This window comes from Leopardus geoffroyi, chromosome B3 (assembly GCF_018350155.1).
Source record: "Leopardus geoffroyi isolate Oge1 chromosome B3, O.geoffroyi_Oge1_pat1.0, whole genome shotgun sequence".
Taxonomy (NCBI): domain Eukaryota; kingdom Metazoa; phylum Chordata; class Mammalia; order Carnivora; family Felidae; genus Leopardus; species Leopardus geoffroyi.
The window spans coordinates 71165049-71187496 of NC_059337.1; the positions used below are offsets into that span (position 1 = coordinate 71165049).

At 37.1% G+C, this 22448-nt stretch overlaps 1 protein-coding gene across 1 annotated transcript; it reads left to right on the forward strand.

Annotated features, from left to right (window-relative positions):
- The first annotated feature begins 5301 nt into the window (after window positions 1-5301).
- Window positions 5302-6428, forward strand: LOC123583682 (olfactory receptor 11G2-like). The gene has a single exon (XM_045450824.1). The coding sequence runs from the start codon at window positions 5460-5462 to the stop codon at window positions 6426-6428; it is 969 nt and encodes a 322-aa protein (XP_045306780.1). The 5' UTR covers window positions 5302-5459.
- Window positions 6429-22448: the final 16020 nt, after the last annotated feature.

The window sequence follows — 22448 nt, forward strand, 5'->3', positions numbered from 1 at the left end:
GCAATGCAAACTGGTACAGCCACCATGAAAGACAGTATGAAGGCTCCTCAAAAAATAAAAAGTAGAATTATCATGTGATCCATCAATTTCACTTCTGGGTATATATGTGAAGAAAATGAAATCACTATGTCAAAGATATTTGCACTCCCATGTTTACTGCAGCATTAGTCACAATACCCAAGATACAGAAACAAACTAAATTTCCATCTACAGATGAATGTATAAAGAATATATGGTTATATATATAATGGAATATTACTCATCCATAAGAAGAAGGGAAATCCTGCCATCTGTGAGAACACAGGGGGACCGTGAAGGTGTTATGCTAAGTGAAGTAAGTCAGAAAAATACTGTACATCACTTGTATGTAGAATTTCAAAAATGTGAACTAGAAACAGAGAAAAGATTGGTGGTTGCCAGAGGCTGTGAGGTAGGGGAAATGGGGAAGATGTTTGTCGAAGGATATAAGTTTCCAGTTATAGAATAAATACATTTTGGATATCTAATGTACATCATGGTGATTACTGTCAACAACACCATACTACATAATTAAAGTTGCTAACAAAGTAGATCTTCACTGTTTTCACAAGAGAAAAAGGATATTTATGCAAGGTGATGAAGCTGTTAGCTAATATTATGGTGGTAATCATTTCACAATATGTGAATGTGTCAAATCAGTACATTGTATACCTTAAACTTACATATTGTTACTATATATTATATGTCAAATATAGCCCAATAAATCCAGTGAAAAAAAATGTAAGTAAAAAAGACTACACTGAAGTACAGATGTGAAACAAAGAAGAAATTCAGATAACAGGAGTGGATGCCAGAAAGAGGCCATCTCCCCAGTTTACACAACTGCAGCACACTGACCACCTTGCTCTTTTCCTGACATACTTAACATATTCCTAGCATCAGCTGTTCCTTCTGCCTGGAATCTTTCTTGATATACTCTTGGTTTTTTTCCCTCACTTTTCCAAGCATCTGCTCAAATATTAGTATCTCCGTTAGGCTTTGTTCAAGACCTTGTTTAAAATTACAAGTAATGGGGAAAAAAAGACAGTCTTTTCAACAAATGTTGTTGGGAAAACTGGACAGCAACATACAGAAGAATGAAACTGGACCATTTTCTTATACCATATACAAAAATAAATTCAAAATCGATGAAAGACCTGAATGTGAGACAGGAAACCATCAGAATCCTAGAGGAGAACATAGGTAGCAACCTCTTTGACCTCAGCTATAATAACTTCATCCTTGACATGTCACCAGAATCAAGGGAAATAAAATAAAAATGAACTATTGGGACTTCATCAAGATAAAAACTTCTGCACGGCGAAGGAAACAATCAACAAAACTAAAAGGCAGACCATGGAATGGACGAAGATATTTACAAATGACATCAAATAAAGGGCTAGTACAGAAAACCTATAAAGAATTTAGTAAACTCAACACCCAAAAAACAAATAATCCAGGTAAGAAATGGGCAGAAGACATGAACAGACATTTTTCCAAAGAAGATATCCAGATGGCTAATAGACACATGAAAAGATGCTCAACATCACTCATCACGAGGGAAATACAAATCAAAACCACAGTGAGATACCACCTCACACCTTGTCAGAATGGCTAAAACTGACAGCAAAAGAAACAACAGGTGCTGGTGAGAATGTGGAGAAAGGGGAACCCTCTTACACTGTTAGTGGGTATGCAAACTGGTGCAGACACTCTGGGAAAGAATATGGAGGTTCCTTGAAAAGTTAAAAATAGAACTACCCTATGACCCAGCAGTTGGACTAGTAGGTATTTATCCAAAGGATACAAAAGTACAGATTCAAAGGGGTACATGCTCCCCAATGTTTATAGCAGCACTATCAACAATAGCCAAGCTATGGAGAGAACCTAAATGTCCATTGACTGATGAAGGGATAAAGAAGATGTGGTATATATATGCCATGGAATATTACTCCACCAGCAAAAAGAAAGAAATCTTGCCACTTACAATGATGTGGATGGAGCTAGAATGTGTTATGCTAAGTGAAATAAGTCAGAGAAATACAAATACCACATAGTGTCACTCATATGTGGAATTTAAGAAACAAAACATATGAACATATGGGATGGGGGAAAGAGAAAGGGGAAACAAAACATGAGAGACTATTATGAGAACAAACTGCAGGTTGATGGAGCTAGTTGGGAATGAGATGGGCTACATGGGTGATGGGTATTAAGGGGGGTACTTGATATGATGAGCAATGGGTGTTGTATATAAGTGATGAATCACTGAATTCTACCCCTGAAACTAATATTGCACTGTATATTAACTAACTAGAATTTAAACTAAACTAAACTAAACTAAAATACAATACAATACAATACAATACAATACAATACAATACAATACAATACAATACAATAAAAGTCCTGCCCTATTTCTGATCCATTCCATTCCCACACTATTCTTCTCAAATGAAAAAAATTATTGTTCATTTACTGATGTTGTTTGTCTTCCATTTCTTTCCTTACCCCATTGAATTGTTCTATGTAGGTAGGAACTTATTTCTATTTTGTTTGCCTAAATATATTCCCAGTGCCTGGTAAGCACTCAATAAATATTTGTTAAATATCCTCATACCAGTTTTACCACTAATGGATATAATAAAATTGTGACTGAAACGTCTCTAACAATTTTTTTGAGAACTAATACTGACAAGCGAAGAATTTTCTTTCTTCAAAATAGAAACAGGGAATTCAAAGGTGCATGTTCATATTATAGTTATTCCAGAAAGCTCTATTACTATTTAATTAGTCCCCAGGAACATTTTGCAATGCCTATTTAGTAAAAGCATAAGAGAAGATAAGAACCTAGTTCTGCAATACACCAATCCTCAGGGAATAGTAGGGCCTGGGATTTCATTGGAGATAAATAAAATTCAAAACAAGCTCATCTGTTGAACAAATACTTTACAAATATCATGGGAGAGAGTCCCAAATCTCAAAGGACTATGATGCAAAGAAATAAATATAGATCATACCTTCACCTAGGCTTTATCTTAACCATAAACATGAGTTTTGCAGCTAGGGAGAAAAAATCTTTTAAAGTTTACTCTTTGCAATTCATGGCAGGTTACCACCTGTATTCTTCAACTGTTCTAAAGTTCCTCACAGGATTTTCACTCTCTGGTAGTATTTTATTTCCCCTCTCACATTTATTTTTCTTGGTACATATCCAAGGAGTTAAAATTGTGTTCCCTATTACAAATGCTGAGTTTTCTGCAGAAATGGATTTGTTGGCAAGTGTTTTCTGTTTGCTCTGAAAATAAAAATCTGATTAGAATAAACTTCAGATGGAAAAGTATGAAAATATTAATTTTTCCCTTGTTTACCCCAGCATAGGGAAATATATTTATCTAGATTTCTTATCCCTTTAAAATACAGATAAGTATTATTTACAAGAGGGGCCTGAGGATTTTGTGTGAAAATGTATAATAAATAAACTACTGGAGGTAGGTGAATGATGAATTCTGTTGCTTGTTCAATAGAGAAAATATACCAAATCTATGATTCCACTGATACACTATCTAGATCATATATTGCTCTCAATCTTACTAATATGCCTTGATTTTATGTGAAATAATTTCCTTTAATGACAAAACCATTCAGCATCTGTGTGCTGTTTCTTGCATTTACAGGTTCTTCTTTGGATTTCAACTTTATACAGTTAGTATTCCCAAAAAATACTGTAACGGGAGACACAAAAAGGGTGAGTATTGATACTGATTTGATATACCACTGTTAGTGTCCCATTGACAATCAAAATCTTAATTAAAATGGCTTAGAGTAAGATACCAATGTATCAGGACACAGGCCAGAGTAAAAAGGACAAAAATAATTTTAAAAATTCAGTTGAATTAGTTATGCAGATAACCACTAAGACCCAATGGGTATATTAGAGAGTCTTTTCTTCAAAAGAATGCAGCACAATAATTTGTGGGCATCCCATTGGGAAGAGTATTTTTGAAACATAAGAATATTAATGCCTGTTACATTAATAGTAATATTATGCTTTTTGTCTTTGCTTCTGCATATTTTGTCCTCACTATACATAAGTACAATTTAAATGTAGTTAAGTTAAAGGAATTCTATTTTTCATTTCTAGGTGAATGGCCAAGACTCACAAGTTCCATACCTTGCTGTCTCTATAAAAAATGACGCTTAATTCTTTCTCAGATCCTATACAACAAACTCAATGAGAAAATCATACCATTCTTCAGGATAAAAATCCTAAATAAACTTTTTTTTAAATCTTACTAGGGGTGCCTGGGTGGCTCAGTCGGTTAAGCATCCGACTTTGGCTCAGGTCATGATTTCACGGTCCGTGAGTTCGAGCCCCACGTTGGGCTCTGTGCTGACAGCTCAGAGCCTGGAGCCTGTTTCAGATTCTGTGTCTCCCTCTCTCTCTGACCCTCCCCCATTCATGCTCTGTCTCTCTCTGTCTCAAAAAAATAAATAAACGTTAAAAAATTTTTTTAATCTTACTATATATTCACAACAAATCAAGGGACACACTGTCTTCCAGGACAGGGGGAAAACACACACACACACACACACACACACACACACACACACACACACTTCTGTAATTGGAGAATTTCCTCTACCTGCCCTATACTGCCATATGACATAAGATTGCTATGGAAAACAAATGGCCTGAACCACCAGGTTGCATTCAGACTTGACACAGTCTACACAGCCCCATGGGCAACAAGTATACATAAAAAGCAGTCCTTCCACATTAGATGCCAAATGTGATAGCCAAGAGTAGATTTCTAAGGAAATAACACATGTACAAGTTAGGCTGTGATTCAACAACACCTGGGAGGACTTTTAGGTGCCAAAGTGTAAGGCTTTTCCCCATGCTATGAAGCTCAATCCAAGAGGCTGGATAGAGAGAAAGCATTTTTTATGTACCAAACATGTCTGTCTAGTCATGTAGTGAATCATCTATGGTGGAACCAGAGAGCCATTTTGGTCATCACAAACAAGTACAAAAAGCAATATTCCCTGTGCCCTTTCACTTTCTATCTCAGTGAGAAAGAACTTTTTGGAATGTCTTAATATAAATAGGACTTCATTTACTGTTCTTATCAACATTACTAATTCCAATAAATTAATTTTACATTATTCTTTAGAAAGAAATATCAATTTTGCACTAATATGTAATCCAGTCTTCTAACCCAGTTTAATGATAGTCCCACACCATGTTTTTATTTATATTATTACTTACATCTTATCAAAATGAAGTCATGCTTTGGAGAACATGTTGTGATGATCACAGCTTTGTTGCTTAACAGAAAACTCATGGTTTGTTACTTTATCAAAAAATGGTCAAGAATTTGGTGTTTTCTGAGAGAACCAGCATACACCATTAAGAGGGCTATAACGAAGTCATCTCCATGTCTTCCAGACCAATGAATGTGTCCGGCACAGAAACCACCAACTCCGTTAGCCACTTTATCCTCGTGGGCTTTCCCTCAAGCCCAGAAATGCAGCTCCTCTACTTCGGGCTCTTCTCAGTGGTCTACACGCTGACTCTCATGGGGAACGCAGCCATTGTCTGTGCAGTGCGGTGGGAACGGCGTCTTCACACGCCCATGTACATCCTCTTGGGGAATTTCTCTCTCCTGGAAATATGTTATGTCACCACGACCGTCCCTAACATGTTGGCCAATTTCCTGTCCTCAAGCAAGTCCATTTCCTTTGTGAGCTGTTTTGCACAGTTCTACTTCTTCTTCTCTCTGGGGTGTGATGAGGGCTTCTTCCTCTGCATCATGGCCTTTGACAGGTACCTTGCCATCTGTCGTCCTCTGCATTACCCACGCATTATGACGAAACAGCTGTACACTGGCCTTGCCATCTTTGGCTGGTCGTGCGGGTTCGTCCTCTTCCTAACCCCCGTTGTTCTCATTTCACAGTTACCCTACTGTGGCCCAAATACCATCAACCATTTCATGTGTGATCCTGCCCCATTGATGATGCTGTCCTGTTCTGAAGACACCACAACACAGTTCATTTACTCTACTTTCAATGCTGTTTTCATGATTGGAACCTTTCTCTTTGTTCTTTGTTCCTATGCTCTGGTGATTGTGGCTGTGCTAAGGATGCCCTCAGCAGCAGGCAAACGCAAGGCTTTCTCCACTTGTGCTTCTCATCTGGCAGTGGTGATCCTGTTTTTTGGCTCTATTATGGTGATATATGTTAGTCCTAGATCAGGACACCCAGTGCAAGTGCAGAAAATTGTGACCTTGTTTTATTCTGTGATAACACCCCTCTGTAATCCTCTAATTTATAGCCTAAGGAACAAGGAAATGAAAACTGCCCTAAGGAAAGTCTTTAGGACTGAAATACCTGCTCATAAAATATAAATCAGAAGTCACAGTGAACTATGTTCCTACTGCAACCTATCTTAATAAGATATGAACAAGATACTTTTCTAGAGAATTCATTAATTTTGGTTAGGGAATTGTTACAATAAAGCCCACCATGATCTTTTTTTTAACTTTTTAAAAAATTTATTATTTTGAGAGAGGCAGAGACAGGTGAGTAGGGGAGGAGCAGAGAGAAAGGGAGAGAGAGAATCCCAAGCAAGCTCCACACAGTGAGCACAGAGCCTGAAGGGGGACTTGAACTTATGAAACTGTAAGATCATTACCTGAGCCAAAACCAAGAGTCAGATGCTTAACCAATTGAGCCACCCAGGTACCCCAAGCCCATCATCATCATAAATAACCCTCACTACATCATGGGATAGTTTTAAGAAATTAAATTGTTTTAGGAAAAACTGAACTCTTTTTATATAACTGAGTTTCTTAGGAAGTATAAATCTACTTTGTACTTCAGAATTGCAGCACAATATAAGGGTATAACATGGTCATAAATTTCTTTGTGAGTTAACACTATAAACAAATTCTTCTCCACTGGTAGTTACTGAATAAAAGGAAGGATATCTGTATGAGAAAGTCAAACTTTGCAGGTGTGATCTTATCACTCTACCTCCAAAGAATGATGCATGCTTTTACTTAAGGATTTTTTTCTAAGATTTGATTTAAATTCAAGTTAGTTAACATATACGTAGTATTGGTTTCAGGAGTAGACCCCAGTGAGTCATCACTTACATATAACACTCAGGGATCATCCCAACACGTGCCCTCCTTAATGCCCATCACCCATTTAGCCCATCTCCCCACCCACCTCCCCCCCCAGCAACTCTTAGTTTGTTCTCTATCATTAAGAGTCTCTTATGGTTTGCCTCCCTCTCTGTTTATATCTTATTTTATTTTTCCTTCCCTTCCCCTATGTTCATCTGTTTCATTTCATAAATTCCACATATAAGTGAAATCATATATTTCTTTCTCTGACTTATTTTCCATAACAATATACTCTAGCTTCATCCATGTAATCTCAAATAGCAAGATTTTATTCTTTTTTGATGGCTGAGTAATATTCCATTCCACACACATTACACACACACATATATACCACCTCTTTATATATTCATCATTCTATGGGAATTTGGTTTCTTTCCATAATTTGGCTATTGTTGATAGTGCTGCTATAAACACTGGGGTGCATATGCCCCTTTGAATCAGTATTTTTGTATCCTTTGGAAAATACCTAGTAGTGCAATTGCTGGGACATTGGGTAGTTCCATCTTTAACTTTCTGAGGCACCTCTACACTGTTTTCCAGTGTGGCTATATCAGTTTTCCTTCCCACCAACAGTGTAGGAAGGTTCCCCTTTCTCCACATCCTCCCAACATCTTTTGTTTCTTGAATTGCTCATTTTATCCATTCTGACAGGTGTGAGGTGCTATCTCACTGTGGTTTTGATTTGTATTATCTGATGATGAATGATGTTGAGCAACTCTTCATGTGTTTGTTGGCCATTTGTATGTCTTCTTTGGAGAAGTGTCTATTCATGTCTTCTGCCAGTCTTTTAACTGGATTATTTATTTTCTGCGTGTTGTGTTTGTTAAGTTCTTTATAGATTTTCGATACTAACCCTTTACCCAATGTATCATTTGCACATATCTTCATCCATCCCATAGGCTGCCTTTTACTTTTGTTGATTGTTTCCTTCACTGTGCAGAAGATTTTTATCTTGATGAAGTCCCAATAGTTCATATTTGTTTTTATTTCCCTTGCCTCTGGAGAGAAGTCTAATAAGAAGTTGCTATAACCAAGGTCAGGAGGTTGCTGCTATGTTCTCCTCTAGGATTCTGATGGCTTCCTGCCTCATATTTAGGTGTATCACCAATTTTTGAATTTATTTTTGTGTATGGTGTAAGAAAGTGGTCCAGTTTCATTCTTCTGCATGTTGCTTTCCAGTTCTATCAACACGATTTGTTGAAGAGACTGTCTTTTTTCTATTGGATATGCTTTCCTTCTTTGTCAAAGATTAGTTGGCCATATAGTTGTGGGCCCATTTCTGGGTTCTCTATTCTGTTCCATTGATGTGTCTGTTTTTGTGCCAGTACCATACTGTCTTGATGAAGTCCAGAATTGTGACACCTCCCACTTTGCTTTTCTTTTTCAACATTACTTTGGCCTTTTGGGATCTCTTCTGGTTCCATACAAACTTTTGAATTATTTATTCTAGTTCTCTGAAAAATCCTAGTGTTATTTTGATAGGGATTACATTGAATGTGTAGATTGCTTTCAGTAATAGAGAAATTTTAACATTATTTGTTCCTCCAATCCATGAGCATGGAATGCTTTTCCATTTCTTTGTGTCTTCTTCAATTTCTTTCACAAGTGTTCTATAGTTCACACAGTACAAATCTTTTACCTCTTTGGTTAGGTTTATTCCTAGGTATATTATGGGATTTGGTGCAATTGTAAATGGGATCGATTCCTTGATTTCTTTTTCTGCTGCTTCATTATTGGTATATAGAAATGCAATCGATTTTTGTATATTGATTTTACATCCTGTGGCTTTTCTGAGTTTATGTATTGTTCTAGCAATTTTTTGCCAGTGTCTTTCGGGTTTTCCATGTAGAGTATCATGTCATCTGAGAAGAGTGAAAATTTGATTTCTTCCTTACCAATTTGGATGCCTTTTATTTCTTTTGTTGTGTGATTGCTGAGGCTAAGACTTCCAGCATTATGTTGGACAACAGTGGTGAGAATGAACATCCATGTCATCTTCCTTAGGGGAAAAACTCTCAGTTTTTTCCCATTGAGGAAGATATTAGCTATGGGTCTTTCATATATCGCTTTATTTTGTTGAGGTATGTTCCTTTTACCCCTACTTTCTTGAGGGTTCTTAACAAGAAAGCATACTACTCTTTTTCAAATGTTTCTTCTGTACCTGTTGAGAGGATCGTATGGTTCTTATCCTTTCTTTTATTAATGTGGTGTATCCCATTGATTGATTTGCAGAAACTGAACCACCCCTGCAGCCCAGGAATAAATCCCACTTGATCATGGTGAATAATTCTTTTAAAGTACTATTGGATTCAATTTGCTAGTATCTTTCTTGTTGAGAATTTTTTGCATCCATGTTCATCTGGGATACTGGTCTGTAATTCCCCTTTTTAGTGGGACCTTTGGTCATGACACAATAGCCTTACTTAGTAGTAAGTAGTCAATCAGAGAACACTCAAAATAAGAATTAGGAATTTTGTGACTATTGCTTATCTCTAGTAGGATTAAGATAGATGCTAAATGTAAAGAGCCAGGGAGTAGCCAGGATTTAACTTCCTTTCCTGAAAATCTAGTGTGAATTGACTATTTTTAGAACCACATTTTATTTCACTATTTTTTCTGTGTGGCATATTTAAGTATTACCCAAAATGCCTCTAAAGATCATCTAGTCTTTAAAATATATAATCACAATTGTTGGTTTTAACATACATTTTATTTTAACCGTTAGCCATCTATTTTTGTTTTCTGGTGTAACTCTCTAAAATGTAATAAAAGGCAATAGGAAAATAAGATGCAATATACAGAGCCACATTTACAACCTTCAGAAAGAGATCTCTTCCACAAAGTGAAAATGTAACTGTAACTGGATGTCCTTTAGGAAAGAACCGAGGATTTGAGGTTGTCTGGACCTAGAGCAGGAGGATTTCTGAGGGTTTAATAACAAAAGAGAGGTTTTCTTTGTTCTATTTCACAGAAGCAAAGTGAGTTGAATGACTGACAGTTGCCTGGACAAATCACTAATATAAGCAATAAACCTTAATTAAGAACTCATTCTAAAATATCTTTAATATAGTTCTATGATGGTAATACTTTTTTGATTATTTTAATTATGATTCCCCTCCAGGGGCTTATGGTTTATTCACTCTATGGTCATCGACATTTCTTAGCAGATTGAAAAAGAGATAAAACTGTGTGGTAATTAATAAAATGTGCTGTTGGTTCTTTCTAAATGTGTGTGGTTTGTGCACTTATAACCAACTTTGAGGTAATAATTAATTAAGCTTTACAATCATACTTCCCAAATCCCAGAAACACTTTCACCTAATATTTCAGGTTGCTGCCACTTATGGAATGAAATCCAACTTATTTAGTAAATTTTGCTGAATTTAGGATTTTATAAATTAAGAATATAGAGATAAAAAATTTGAAATTTTTGTCTAATTTTTCTAATTTAGTTTAATAGATGAACTATTTATAAGGAGACAAAGTCTATCCTACTCAATATATGATTTCTTGTCTTCATAATTTCCCTCACACACCTCAACCACTACAAAAGAGTTGCATTATTTTCCAACCATACAATAAATTCTTACCTCCTCAAATACAGAGGATAACCTTGCAGCCTCCTTCATTTATTTCAATAATACGCACTAATATTTGAGCATGTATAGCTGCTAATCACAGAGATAAACCACATATATATTATCTTCAAATTTTCCAAAATATATTTTTTTGGTCCTAGAACCTCTTTTTTTTTAGTATTAAATTTACCGTCAAATTGGTTTCCATACAACACCCAGTGTTCATACTAACAGGTGCCCTCCTCAATGCCCATCACCCACCCTCCCCACCCTCCCACCCCCCACCAACCCTCAGTTTATTCTCAGTTTTTAAGAGTCTCTTATGGTTTGACTCCCTCCTTTTTTTCTCATCCAAAATATTTTAAGCGAATAATCCATGTGAAATTAATAGAAAAGAGTGGGAAGGAGTCTTCTCAATTAAAAAAAAAATCCTATATTTAAATAAAGCAAATAATGGCTTACAACAAACTAAGCCAATCTGTGAAGTCTTCAAGAACATCATAAGCATTATAAATCCCCAAAATAAATATTTTAGGATGGAGCTATATCCACTTGTGACAGGATAACTTCCTTTCCCCCCAAATCACTCATTAGACTATTTCACTAAATATTTTTTAAAACAGTCACTTTACCTATTATATACAACAACCCTCTAGAGCAGGTTATGCTCTATGCTTTGGCAGGTTATCCATGCCAAATTTTAAAGATTGGAAAACTGCAAATGTAAAGATATACCATGTTCATGGATTGGAAGAATTAATATTGTTAAAATGCCCATGCTATCCAAAGTAATCTAAAAATTCAGTGCAAATCCTGTCAAAGTCACAACAGCATTTTTCACAAAACTAGAGCAAATAATTCTAAAATTTGCATGAAATCATAAAATACTTTGAATAACCAAAGAAATCTTAAAAATAACAAAAGTGGTGGTATCACAATCCCAGACTTCAAAATATACTACAAAACTATAGTAATCAAAACAGTATGGTACTGGCACAAAAACAGACACTTAAATCGATGGAATAGAATAAACAGACAAGAAAATGAACCCACACTTATGGGGTCAATCTATAAGAAAGGAGGCACGAAAATACAGTGAGAAAAACAGCTTTTTCTATAAGCGGTGCTGGGAAAACTGGACAGTTACATCCAAAAAAATGAAACTGGACCACTTTCTTGCACCATACACAAAATCAAAATGTATTAAAGACCTAAATGTGAGAGCTAAATCCATAAAACTCCTAAAAGAAAATATAGGCAGTAATTTCTTTGACATCAGCGTTAGCAACATTTTTCTAGATAGGTCTCCACAAGCAAGGGAAACAAAAACAAAAATAAACTTCTGGGCCTAGACCAAAATAAAAATCTTATGCACAGCACCAGAAACCATCAGCAAAGTGAAAAGGCAACCTAGTCAACTGAAGATATTTGCAAATGATACATTCAATAAGGAGTTAATATCCAAAATAAAGAACTCATACAACTCATACCAAAAAAAAAATCCAATTTAAAAATGGACATAGACCTAAGTAGACATTTTTCCAAAGAAGACATACAAATGGCCACTAGAAACATGAAAACATGCTCAGCATCACTATCAGGGAAATGCAAATCAAAATCACAATTAGATTTCACCTTACACCTGTCAGAGTGGCTAAAATCAAAAAGTGTTGGTGAGGATGTGGAGAAAAAGGAACACTCATTCAGTGTTAGTACAGGCACTGTGAAAAATAATATGTATTTTCCTCAGAAAAGTAATAATAGAAATACCATATGATTCAGTAATTCCACTACTGGGTATTTATCCAAAGAAAGTGAAAATGCTAATTCAAAAAGTATATGTACCCCTATATCTATTGCAGCATTATTTACAGAAACCAAGATATAGAAGCAACTTATGTGTCCAACGATAGACAAATGAAAAAGGAAGATGTGGTATAACAATGGAGTATTATGTAGCCATAAACAGAATGAGATCATGCCATTTCTGATGACAACATGGATGGACCTAGAGGGTATTATGCTAGCTAAAATAAGCCAGAATGAAAAAGACAAATGCCATATGATTTCATTTATATGTGAAATCTAAAATAAACAAAAAAACGAAAAACCAAATGAGACCTATAAATACAGTGAATGAGCTGATGGTTGCCAGAGTGGGGTGCGATGATGAGAAAAATTGGTGAAGGGAAGTGGGATATACAGGCTTCCAGTTATGTAATGAAAAAGTCACAGGACTCAAAGGCACAGCATAAGAAATACAGTCAAGAGTATTGTAATAGTGTTGCATGGTGACAGATGTTAGCTACATTTCTGGTGAGCACAGAATCACATATAGACTTGTCAAATCACTATGTTTTATATCCCAAACTAATGTAATAATGGGTGTCAACTATACTCAAATTTAAAAAAAGAAAAAGAAAAAAACTAATTCAATTATGAAATTACCAAGTGTGTATATTTGGCCACTTCTCTCTCTTTCACCCAAATTTCACAGGGAACATAGCACTGTTCAGAGTCTTTACATATGGCCTCTGGAAGGCTGACAAAGATAGGAACCTAAATATCCTGGGCCATACTGCCTAAAGTAGAGTCCATCCAACAGCCCTTGGGGTTTAGCTGCCATACCTTTAACAACATCTTGGCTAACAAAAAGAGGGCCTGAGAAGATCAGATTTAACCCAGGTACACCACTTCCTGACAATACCTTTCAGGTCTAGAGCTGATTGCTTTCCAGAGTTTGAATCCAAACACCTAATCAGGACCTGGTGTCCCTTGGGTACTCATAACTTAAGCAATTACTTTCAGGCCCAAAGTATATTTTCTCTTCAGCAGCAAAATGTCCTGTTTGGCTTCTGTTTAGCTTTATCCTGGGATATCCAAACTGGTATTACAGCTCTGAGATATCCAAACCCTGGGCTTTACTGTATGGGCTCAGCTACATACTGATAGGCTAAATAAGACAAGTGAGGCAATGGAGCTCACTGGCAATATCACAGAACCTCAGTTGCCTTGGCACCAATTCTAGGAAGAAAACACAAAGAAAGGAAAGCAGAAAACAAAAAGAAGGATGCCTGGGTGGCATCAGTTGGCATCAGGCTCAGTTGGTTAAGCATCTGAATTTGGTTCAGGTCATGATCTCATGATTCATGAGCTCGAGCCCCGCATCAGGCTCTGTGCTGACAGCTCAGAACCTGGAGCCTGCTTTGGATTCTGTGTGTGTGTCTCTCTCTCTGACAATCCCACCCCCACCCCACTTGCACTCTGTCTCTCAGAAATGAATAAACATTAAAAAAAAAGAAAATGGAAAGGGTCAAAAGCATAATAATAATAATAGAGTGATAGAAAAACATATGGGTTCAAGTTTACATTTGAAGAATTTATCTAAAATTGAAACATCTAGAAAATTTCAATTTTTTTTTCAGAATGGCTGTCTCTTTTGGGGGAAGTGACATATCAGAGAAGACTGGTTTATGAGGTACTTCTGAAGTTAAAAAGGGAAAGAACTAATTTGGAAAGTTACATACTAATGGGATACAACACAAATATTACTAATCACAAAATATTTTTAAAAGATTGTACCAAAAATTACATACTGTATTATTCCATTTATATAATATTCTTGAAATGACAAAATTCTAGAAATGGAGAACAGCTTAGTGGTTGCCCAGGGATTAAGGAGATGGGACCAGAAGGAAGTGAGTGTGGCCATACAAGGAAAACACCAGGGATCCTCGTAGTGATAGAAATGTTTTTATCTTTCCTCTTACCAATGTCAATATCTTGTCTATGATATAGTACTATAGTTTTGCAAGCTGTTGCTATTGGTGAAAACTGGATAAAGGGTACATGGATTTCTCTGTGTTATTTCTTACAACTGAATGTGAGTCTACAATTACCTCCAAATAAAAAGTTTAATTAAAAAAATTAAACAGATGAACATAGGGGGGCATAAAAGAGAGGTAAATAGAAAACAGACTCAACTATGGAGAACAAACTGAGGCTTGCTGGGCAGGAGATCAGTGGGTATTAAGGAGTGCATTTGTCATGATGAGCACTAGAAGTTGTAAGTGATGAATCACTAAATTCTACACCTGAAACTAGTATTACACTGTATGTTAATCAAATGGAATTTAAATAAAAACTTTAAAAAGGTGGAGGGGGGGGAGGAGAGAAGAGTTAAAATGGCAAAGTAGGAGGAGGACCCTGGCTAGTCTCACTCCTCCAACACAGCTAGATCAACATCAAATCATTTTGAACACCTGGGAAATTGATGAGGCTTAAGAGAACAATCTGCATAATTTGAGGGAGAGAACGCGGCAGGTACATGGCGCAGAGAGGGAAATTGGGGGAGAGAAAAGCCGTGGTGCTGAGGGGTGGGAGCCTCTTCATGGAGACAAAAAGACAGGGAGAGAGAGAGCAGTGTGTTGGGTTCGTGCAAGAAAAGTACTCCCCCAAAACCACTGACGAGTAACGGACTATAGAAAATTTTTGCAAACAATTGAGCTGAAATTCTGAGTTTTGGGAAATCTGGAGTAGGGCCGGCAGCAATGCACCTGGGGAGAAGGGGGGTGGGGGCCTGAATGGACAGCCAACAGTGTAGGGAATCCCCTGGGCCACACTGGTAGAGAATGTTCCTCTCCCTGGAATGCATTGGGAAGAAAGTATATTGCCTCTCCAAGGACAAAAGCACCCAGTTGGTGCCTTTGAGCAGCCAATTAACAGCAGGGGACAGAAGCACAGGTAGAGGGCAGCTATAGTGGTCGCAGCTTTTCCCTGTGCATCACCATAAGCTCTAGGCACCTGCACTGCTGTGCGACTACTTTTCTGGGACAGAACAGTGCCAGGCATAGCACTGCAGGGCTCTCTTCTGGAGGAGGGAAGCAGGTATGCCTGTTACCCAGTCCTGTAAGATTTGCACCGGAGATAAAACACAGGAGAGCTGTGGCACCCGGCACAGAAAGGTTGAGAGGAGGGATCTGACAGAAGCCTGGGACAGAGGAGGGAAGAGTGTTTGCCTGTCTGTGAGGGCTACCTGAAGAGAGGTGCCAGCTCCCTTACCTGGGACCATAGAGCGGTGTGATGCCATCTTGCCCGACACACCAGCTTAGTCGGCCTTCAGTGAGCAACACAGCGCCCCCAGTGGAGGGGGAGCTGCTTACACCAATCCCCACTCCCCTGCATCTTAAAGGGGCTACGCGAGGTCAGGTCTGGCTGTGAGCCAGCACAGCAGGCCTTTTTCCCTCAGAGGATGAGCATAACCTCCCTGTCGCCGACTCCCCCACATGCACCAAATTAACTGATCATAGAGTGCTCCAAAGCATCAGCTTCAGTTTTTCAGCTTTGATGGAAATACGAACAGGTTTTTTGTTTTTTGTTTTTTTTAAATCAGGCTGATATTTTTTGTCTATTTGCTTTTTATTTTCTTTTCCCGTTTTATGGGTCAGGCTTCTTTTTCTTTCGTTCTTTTTCTTCTTTTTTTATTTTTCTTTGGAATCAGGCTTATAGTCTTCTGTTTGTCTATTTGGAGATTTTTGTTCTTTTCCTTTTATTTTGCTTCAGATCTTTTGTTGTTGTTTTAAACCAGGCTTATTTTAACAAACAAATCAAAACATACCAGTTGAAGGTCCAAACACTCCCCACTACAAGCAAAGGGGAACTCTGCAGGGGACTGACCTGGGGAAAAGAGCAGCCAAATCACAACAGCAGAGTGCACACAGCATGTACCAGAAACACTTCCTGAAGCACCAGGCTCTGGGAAGTGTATAACCCCTTCTTCATATAGCATTACCCTCAGGAGCAGGAAACAGAACAAGCTTTCATAACACACACACAAACCAGAAATCTAGACGAAATGACAAGATGGAGGAATTCTCCCCCAAAGAAAGATCACAAAGAAACCACAGCCAGGGATTTGCTCAAAAGAGATATAACTAATATATAAGAACAAGAATTTAGAACAACAGTCATAAAAATACTAGCTGGGCTTGAAAATAAAAAGCAAAAAGACACCAGAGAAATCCTTCCTGCAGAGATAAAAGTCTTAAAAACTAGTCAGGCTGAAATTAAAAAATACTATAATGGAGATGCAAAACCAACTGGATGTAATCACAATGAGGATGGAAAAAGCAGAGGATTGAGTAAGTGATATAGTAGATAAAACTGTGGAAAATAATGAAGCTAAAAAGTAAAGGGAAAGAAAACTATTAGATCATGAATATAGACTTAGGGAAATCCACAATTCCAGAAAGTACAATAATATCCATATCATCAGAGTCCCAGGAGAAAAGCAGGAAAAAGGAACAGAAGGTTTATTTAGACAAATTATAGCTGAAAGCATCACTAATCTGGGGAAGGGAACAGACATCCAAGTCCAAGAGGCACAGAGAACTCCCCTAAAAATCAACAAAAACAGATCAATACCAAGACATACCATAGTGAAACTCGCAAAATACAAAGATAAAGAGAATTCTGAAAGTTCTGAAAGCAGCTAGGGACAAAAGGACCTTAATATACAAGGGTAGACACACAAGTTTAGCAGCAGACACTTGGCAGGCCAGAAGGGAGTGGCATGATATATTCAATGTGCTAAACATGAAAAATACACAAGCAAAAATACTTTATCCAACAAGGCTGTCATTCAGAACATAAGGAGAGAGAAAGAGTTTCCAAGACAAGCAAAAACTGAGAGTTTGTGAACACTAAACCAGCTCTGCAAGAATTATTAAAGGGTACACTTTGAGTTGGAAAGAGAGACCAAAAGCAACAAAGACTGGAAAGGAACAGAGACAATCTACAAGAACAGTGATTTTACAGGCAATACAATGGCATTAAATTCATATTGATCAATAATTACTCTGAATGTAAATGGACTAAATGTGCCAATGAAAAGACAGAAGGTATCAGAATAGCTTTAAAAAAAATGAGACCCATAATATGTTGCTTACAAGAGACTCATTTAAGAACCCAAAGACACTTCTGGGTAGAAACTGAGGGGGCGGAGACCCATCATGCTAACAGACATCAAAAGAAAGTTGGAGTAGCCATACACATATCAGATAAACTAGATTTTAAAACAAAGACTTTAATAAGAGATGAAGAAGAGCACTGTATCATAATAAAGGGGTCTATCCAACAAGATCTGACAATTATAAATATTTATGTCCCAAATTTGGGATGCCTAAATATATAAATCAACTAATAACAAACTTAAAGAAATGCATTTGATAATAATACATTAATAGTAGGGAACTTTAACACCCCACTTATAGCAATGGACAGATCATGTAAGCAGAAGATCAACAAGGAAACAATGGCTTTGAATGACACGTTGGACCCAATGGAATTAACAGATATATTTAGAGCATTTCACCCTAAAGCAACAGAATAAACATTCTTTTTGAGTGCACATAGAACATTCTCCAGAAAAGACCACATACAGGGTCACAAATAAGGCCTCGGCCAGTAAAAAAAAAAAAAAAAGATTGAGATAAGGCCATGCATATTTTCAGACCACAACATCACGAAACTTGAAGTCAACCACAAAAAGAAAGTCTGCAAATAATGGAAGTTCAATAACATCCTATTAAAGAATTAAAGGGTTAACTAGGAAACTAAAGAAGAAATTAAAAATACATGGAAGTCAATGAAAATGAAAACATGACAGTCCAAAACTTTTGGCATGCAGTAAAAGCAGTCATAAGAGGGAAGTATATGGCAATCTGGGTTTTCCTCAAGAAGTAAGAAAATTCTAAAATACACAACCTAACACTAAACTTAAAGGAGCTAGAGAAATAACAGCAAATAAAGCCTAAAACCAGCATATGGAGGGAAATAATAAAGATTAGACCAGAAATAAATGATATAGAAATTTAAAAAACAGAACAGATCAACAAAACTAGGAGCTGATTCTTTGAAAGATTAACAAAACTGATAAACTCCTAGCCAGACTTATCATAAAGAAAAGAGAAATGACCCAAATAAATAAAAACACAAATGAAAGAGGAGAGATCACAATCTCTCCTGAAATGGAGAGATTCCAATCTACTGAAATGGAATCAGTAATCAGAAATTTCCCAACAACAAAAGTCCAGGGCCAGATGGCTTCCCTGGGGAATTCTACCAAACATTTAAAAAAGAAGTAATACCTATTCTTCTTAAACTGTTCCAAAAAATAGAAATGGAAGGAAAACTTCCAAACTCATCTATGAGGACAACATTACCTTGATTCCAGAAACAGACAAAGAACCCCTAAGAAGGAGAATTACACACCAATTGTCAGAGTGGTTCAATATTCACAAATCAATCAACATGATACACCACGCTTGGTGGATAAGAACCATGTGATCCTCTCAATAGATGCAAAAAAAGCATTTACAAAATACAACATCCTTTCTTGATAAAAACCCTCAAGAAAGTGGGATAGAAGGAATCTACCTCAACATCATAAAATCCATATATGAAAGACTCACAGCTAATACCATTCTCAATGGGGAAAAATTGAGAGCTTTTCTCCTAAGGTCAGGAACATGACACCACTGTTGTTCAACATAGTACTGGAAGTCCTAGCCTCACAATCACACAACAAAAAGAAATAAAAGGCATACAGATTGGCAAGGAAGAAGTCAAACTTTCACTCTTCTCAGATGACATGATACTCTTCATGGAAAATCTAGGAGACTCCACCAGTATATTGCTGGAACAGACACATGAGTTGAGTAAAATCGCAGAATACATAAACAACATACAGAAATATCTTGCATTTCTACACACCAATAATGAAGCAGTAGAAAAGTAATCAAAGAATCGATCCTATTTACAATTGCACAAAATCCATAAGATACTTATGAATAAACCTAACAAAAGAGGTAAAAGATCTATACTCTGTAAACTCTAGAACACTTACAAAACAAATTGAAAAAGACACAAAGAAATGAAAAAATATTCCATGCTCCTGGACTGGAAGAACAAATATTGTTGAAATGTCTATACCACCCAAAGCAATCTGCATATTCAATGTAATCCGTATCAAAATACCACCAGCATTTTTGCACAGCTAGAACAAACAGTTCTAAAATTTGTGTGGAACCAGAAAAGACCCCAAAAGGCCAAAGTAATGTTGAAAACCAAAAACAAAGTTGGAGGTGTCACAATTCTGGACTTCAAGCTGTATTACAAAGCTGTAATCATCCAGATAGTATGGTACTGGCACAAAAACAGACACATGCATCAATGGAATAGAATAGAGAACACAGAAGTGGACCCACAACTATATGGCCAACTCAACTTTGACAAAGCAGGAAAGCATATCCAATGGAAAAAAAAGTCTCTTCAACAAATGGTGCTGGGAAAACTGGAAAGCAACATGCAGAAGAATGAAACTGGACCACTTTCTTGCACCATACACAAAATAAATTCAAAATTGGTGAGACACCTAATTATGAGGCATAAATCATCAAGATCTAGAGGAGAACACAGGCAGCAGCCTCCTGACCTTGTCTGTAGCAACTTCTTATTAGACACATCTCCAGAGGCAAGGGAAATAAAAACAAATATGAACTATTGGGACTTCATCAAGATAAAAATCTTCTGCACAGTGAGGGAAACAATCGACAAAACTAAAAGGCAGCCTATGGGATGAATGAAGATATGTGCAAATGATACATTGGGTAAAGGGTTAGTATAGAAAATCTATAAGGAACTTATCAAACTGAACATGCAAAAAATAAATAATCCAGGGGCGCCTGGGTGGCTCAGTCGGTTAAGTGTTCGACTTTGGCTCAGGTCATGATCTCACGGTCCGTGGGTTTGAGCCCCGCGTCGGGCTCTGTGCTGACAGCTCAGAGCCTGGAGCCTGTTTCAGATTCTGTGTCTCCCTCCTTCTCTGACCCTCCCCTGTTCACGCTCTGTCTCTATCTCAAAAATAAATAAATGTTAAAAAAATTTTTTTAAATAAATAATCCAGTTAAGAAACTGGCAGAAGACATGAATAGACACTTCTCCAAAGAAGACATGCAAATGGCCAACAAACACATGAAAAGATGCTCAAAATCATTCATCATCAGAACATACAAATCAAAACCACAGTGAGATACCACCTCACACCTATCAGAATGGATAAAATGAATAACTCAAGAAACAAAAATGTGGGGAGGATGCGGAGAAAAGGGAACCTTCCTACACTGTTGGTGGGAAGGAAAACTGAGGCAGCCACACTGGAAAACAGTGTAGAGATGCCCCAGAAAGTTAAAGATGGAACTACCCAATGTCCCAGCAATTGCACTACTAGGTATTTTCCAAAGGATTCAAAAATACTGATTCAAATGGGCATACGCACCCCAATGTTTATAGCAGCATTATCAACAGTAGCCAAATTATGGAAAGAGCACAACTGTTCATCAACTGATGAATGGATAAAGAAGTGGTATGCATATACTATGGAATATTACTCAGCCACCAAAACAATAAAATCTGGCCATTTACAATGATGTGGATAGAACTAGAGTGTATTATGCTAAGCAAAATAAGTCAGTCAGAGAAAGACAAATACCATATGATTTCACTCATGTGGAATTTAAGAAATAAAACAGATGAACATAGGGGAAGGCACAGAAAAATAAAACAAGATATAGACAGAGAAGGAGGCAAACCATAAGAGACTCTTAAAGATAGAGAACAAACTGAGGGTTGCTGGAGGGGAGGTGGGTGGGAACATGGGCTAAATGGGTGATGGACATTAAGAAGAGCAGTTGTTGTGATGAGCCCTGGGTGTTGTATATAGGGGATGAATCACTAAATTCCTCCTGAAACCAATACTACACGATATGTTAAACTGGAGGGATCACTAAATTCTACTCCTAAAACCAATACTACACTATATGTTAAATGAAATCTTGGAGGGAAAAAAAAGAAAAAGTTCTCAGATCGGTATGCTGGCGTAATGAACTGATTGTGGGTCAGGCTGGCCTCTTGTGTCAATAAAACATTTCTCTCTTCTCTTTTTTCCTTTATCTCATTAGTTCTTTAATAAATACCTATTGCATATACACAAACAGAAAGAATAAAAAAAAATAAAAATAAAGATTGTACCAAAGAATTTAGACCTCCATCATCAAAGTGACAAAGACTCAATACATTTTCAAAAGCAAGTCATTGAGGGCAGAAGTTAAGGAGGTTAAAAAGGAGTGTCCAAGTGCAATATGAAAGCATTAGTGGGTTGAAAACTTCCAGAAACATCAATCGTACTTCCAAAATGGAAAAATTAGAGTATCCTTAATTAGCATCAGAAGAAAAGAGAGGAATTAGGGCCAGCAGTTAATGTTACTCAGAAATATTTGTCCCAAGTTACTTTCTGCAGGAAAAGTTCACTGTTGGACAGTGAACAGAGTGAGTAGGCTGTTTCCACTCTTGCTTTCTCAGCTTGGATTAGAGACGTTCTGGCTGGTTCCTGCCACTTCATACCTGTGTGCTAAAATGACTAAAACTTAGAGAAGAGAGAAGGAGCCTAACATAAGTTAGTGTCTTATAGAAGAAGGTGACATCTGAAACGGGTCTGACTCCCACCTTCCTATGAACCATGCCCAAGAAGTCAAATGTACCTCACTGTCAGTGTAAGACTACTATGTATCTGTTTAAGCAGCAAAGAATGAAAAGGATATAA

What these genes read in the sequence shown, in the direction of transcription:
- LOC123583682 (XM_045450824.1), top strand. Translation starts at nt 5,460, where the DNA reads ATGTCTTCCAGACCAATGAATGTGTCCGGCACAGAAACCACCAACTCC.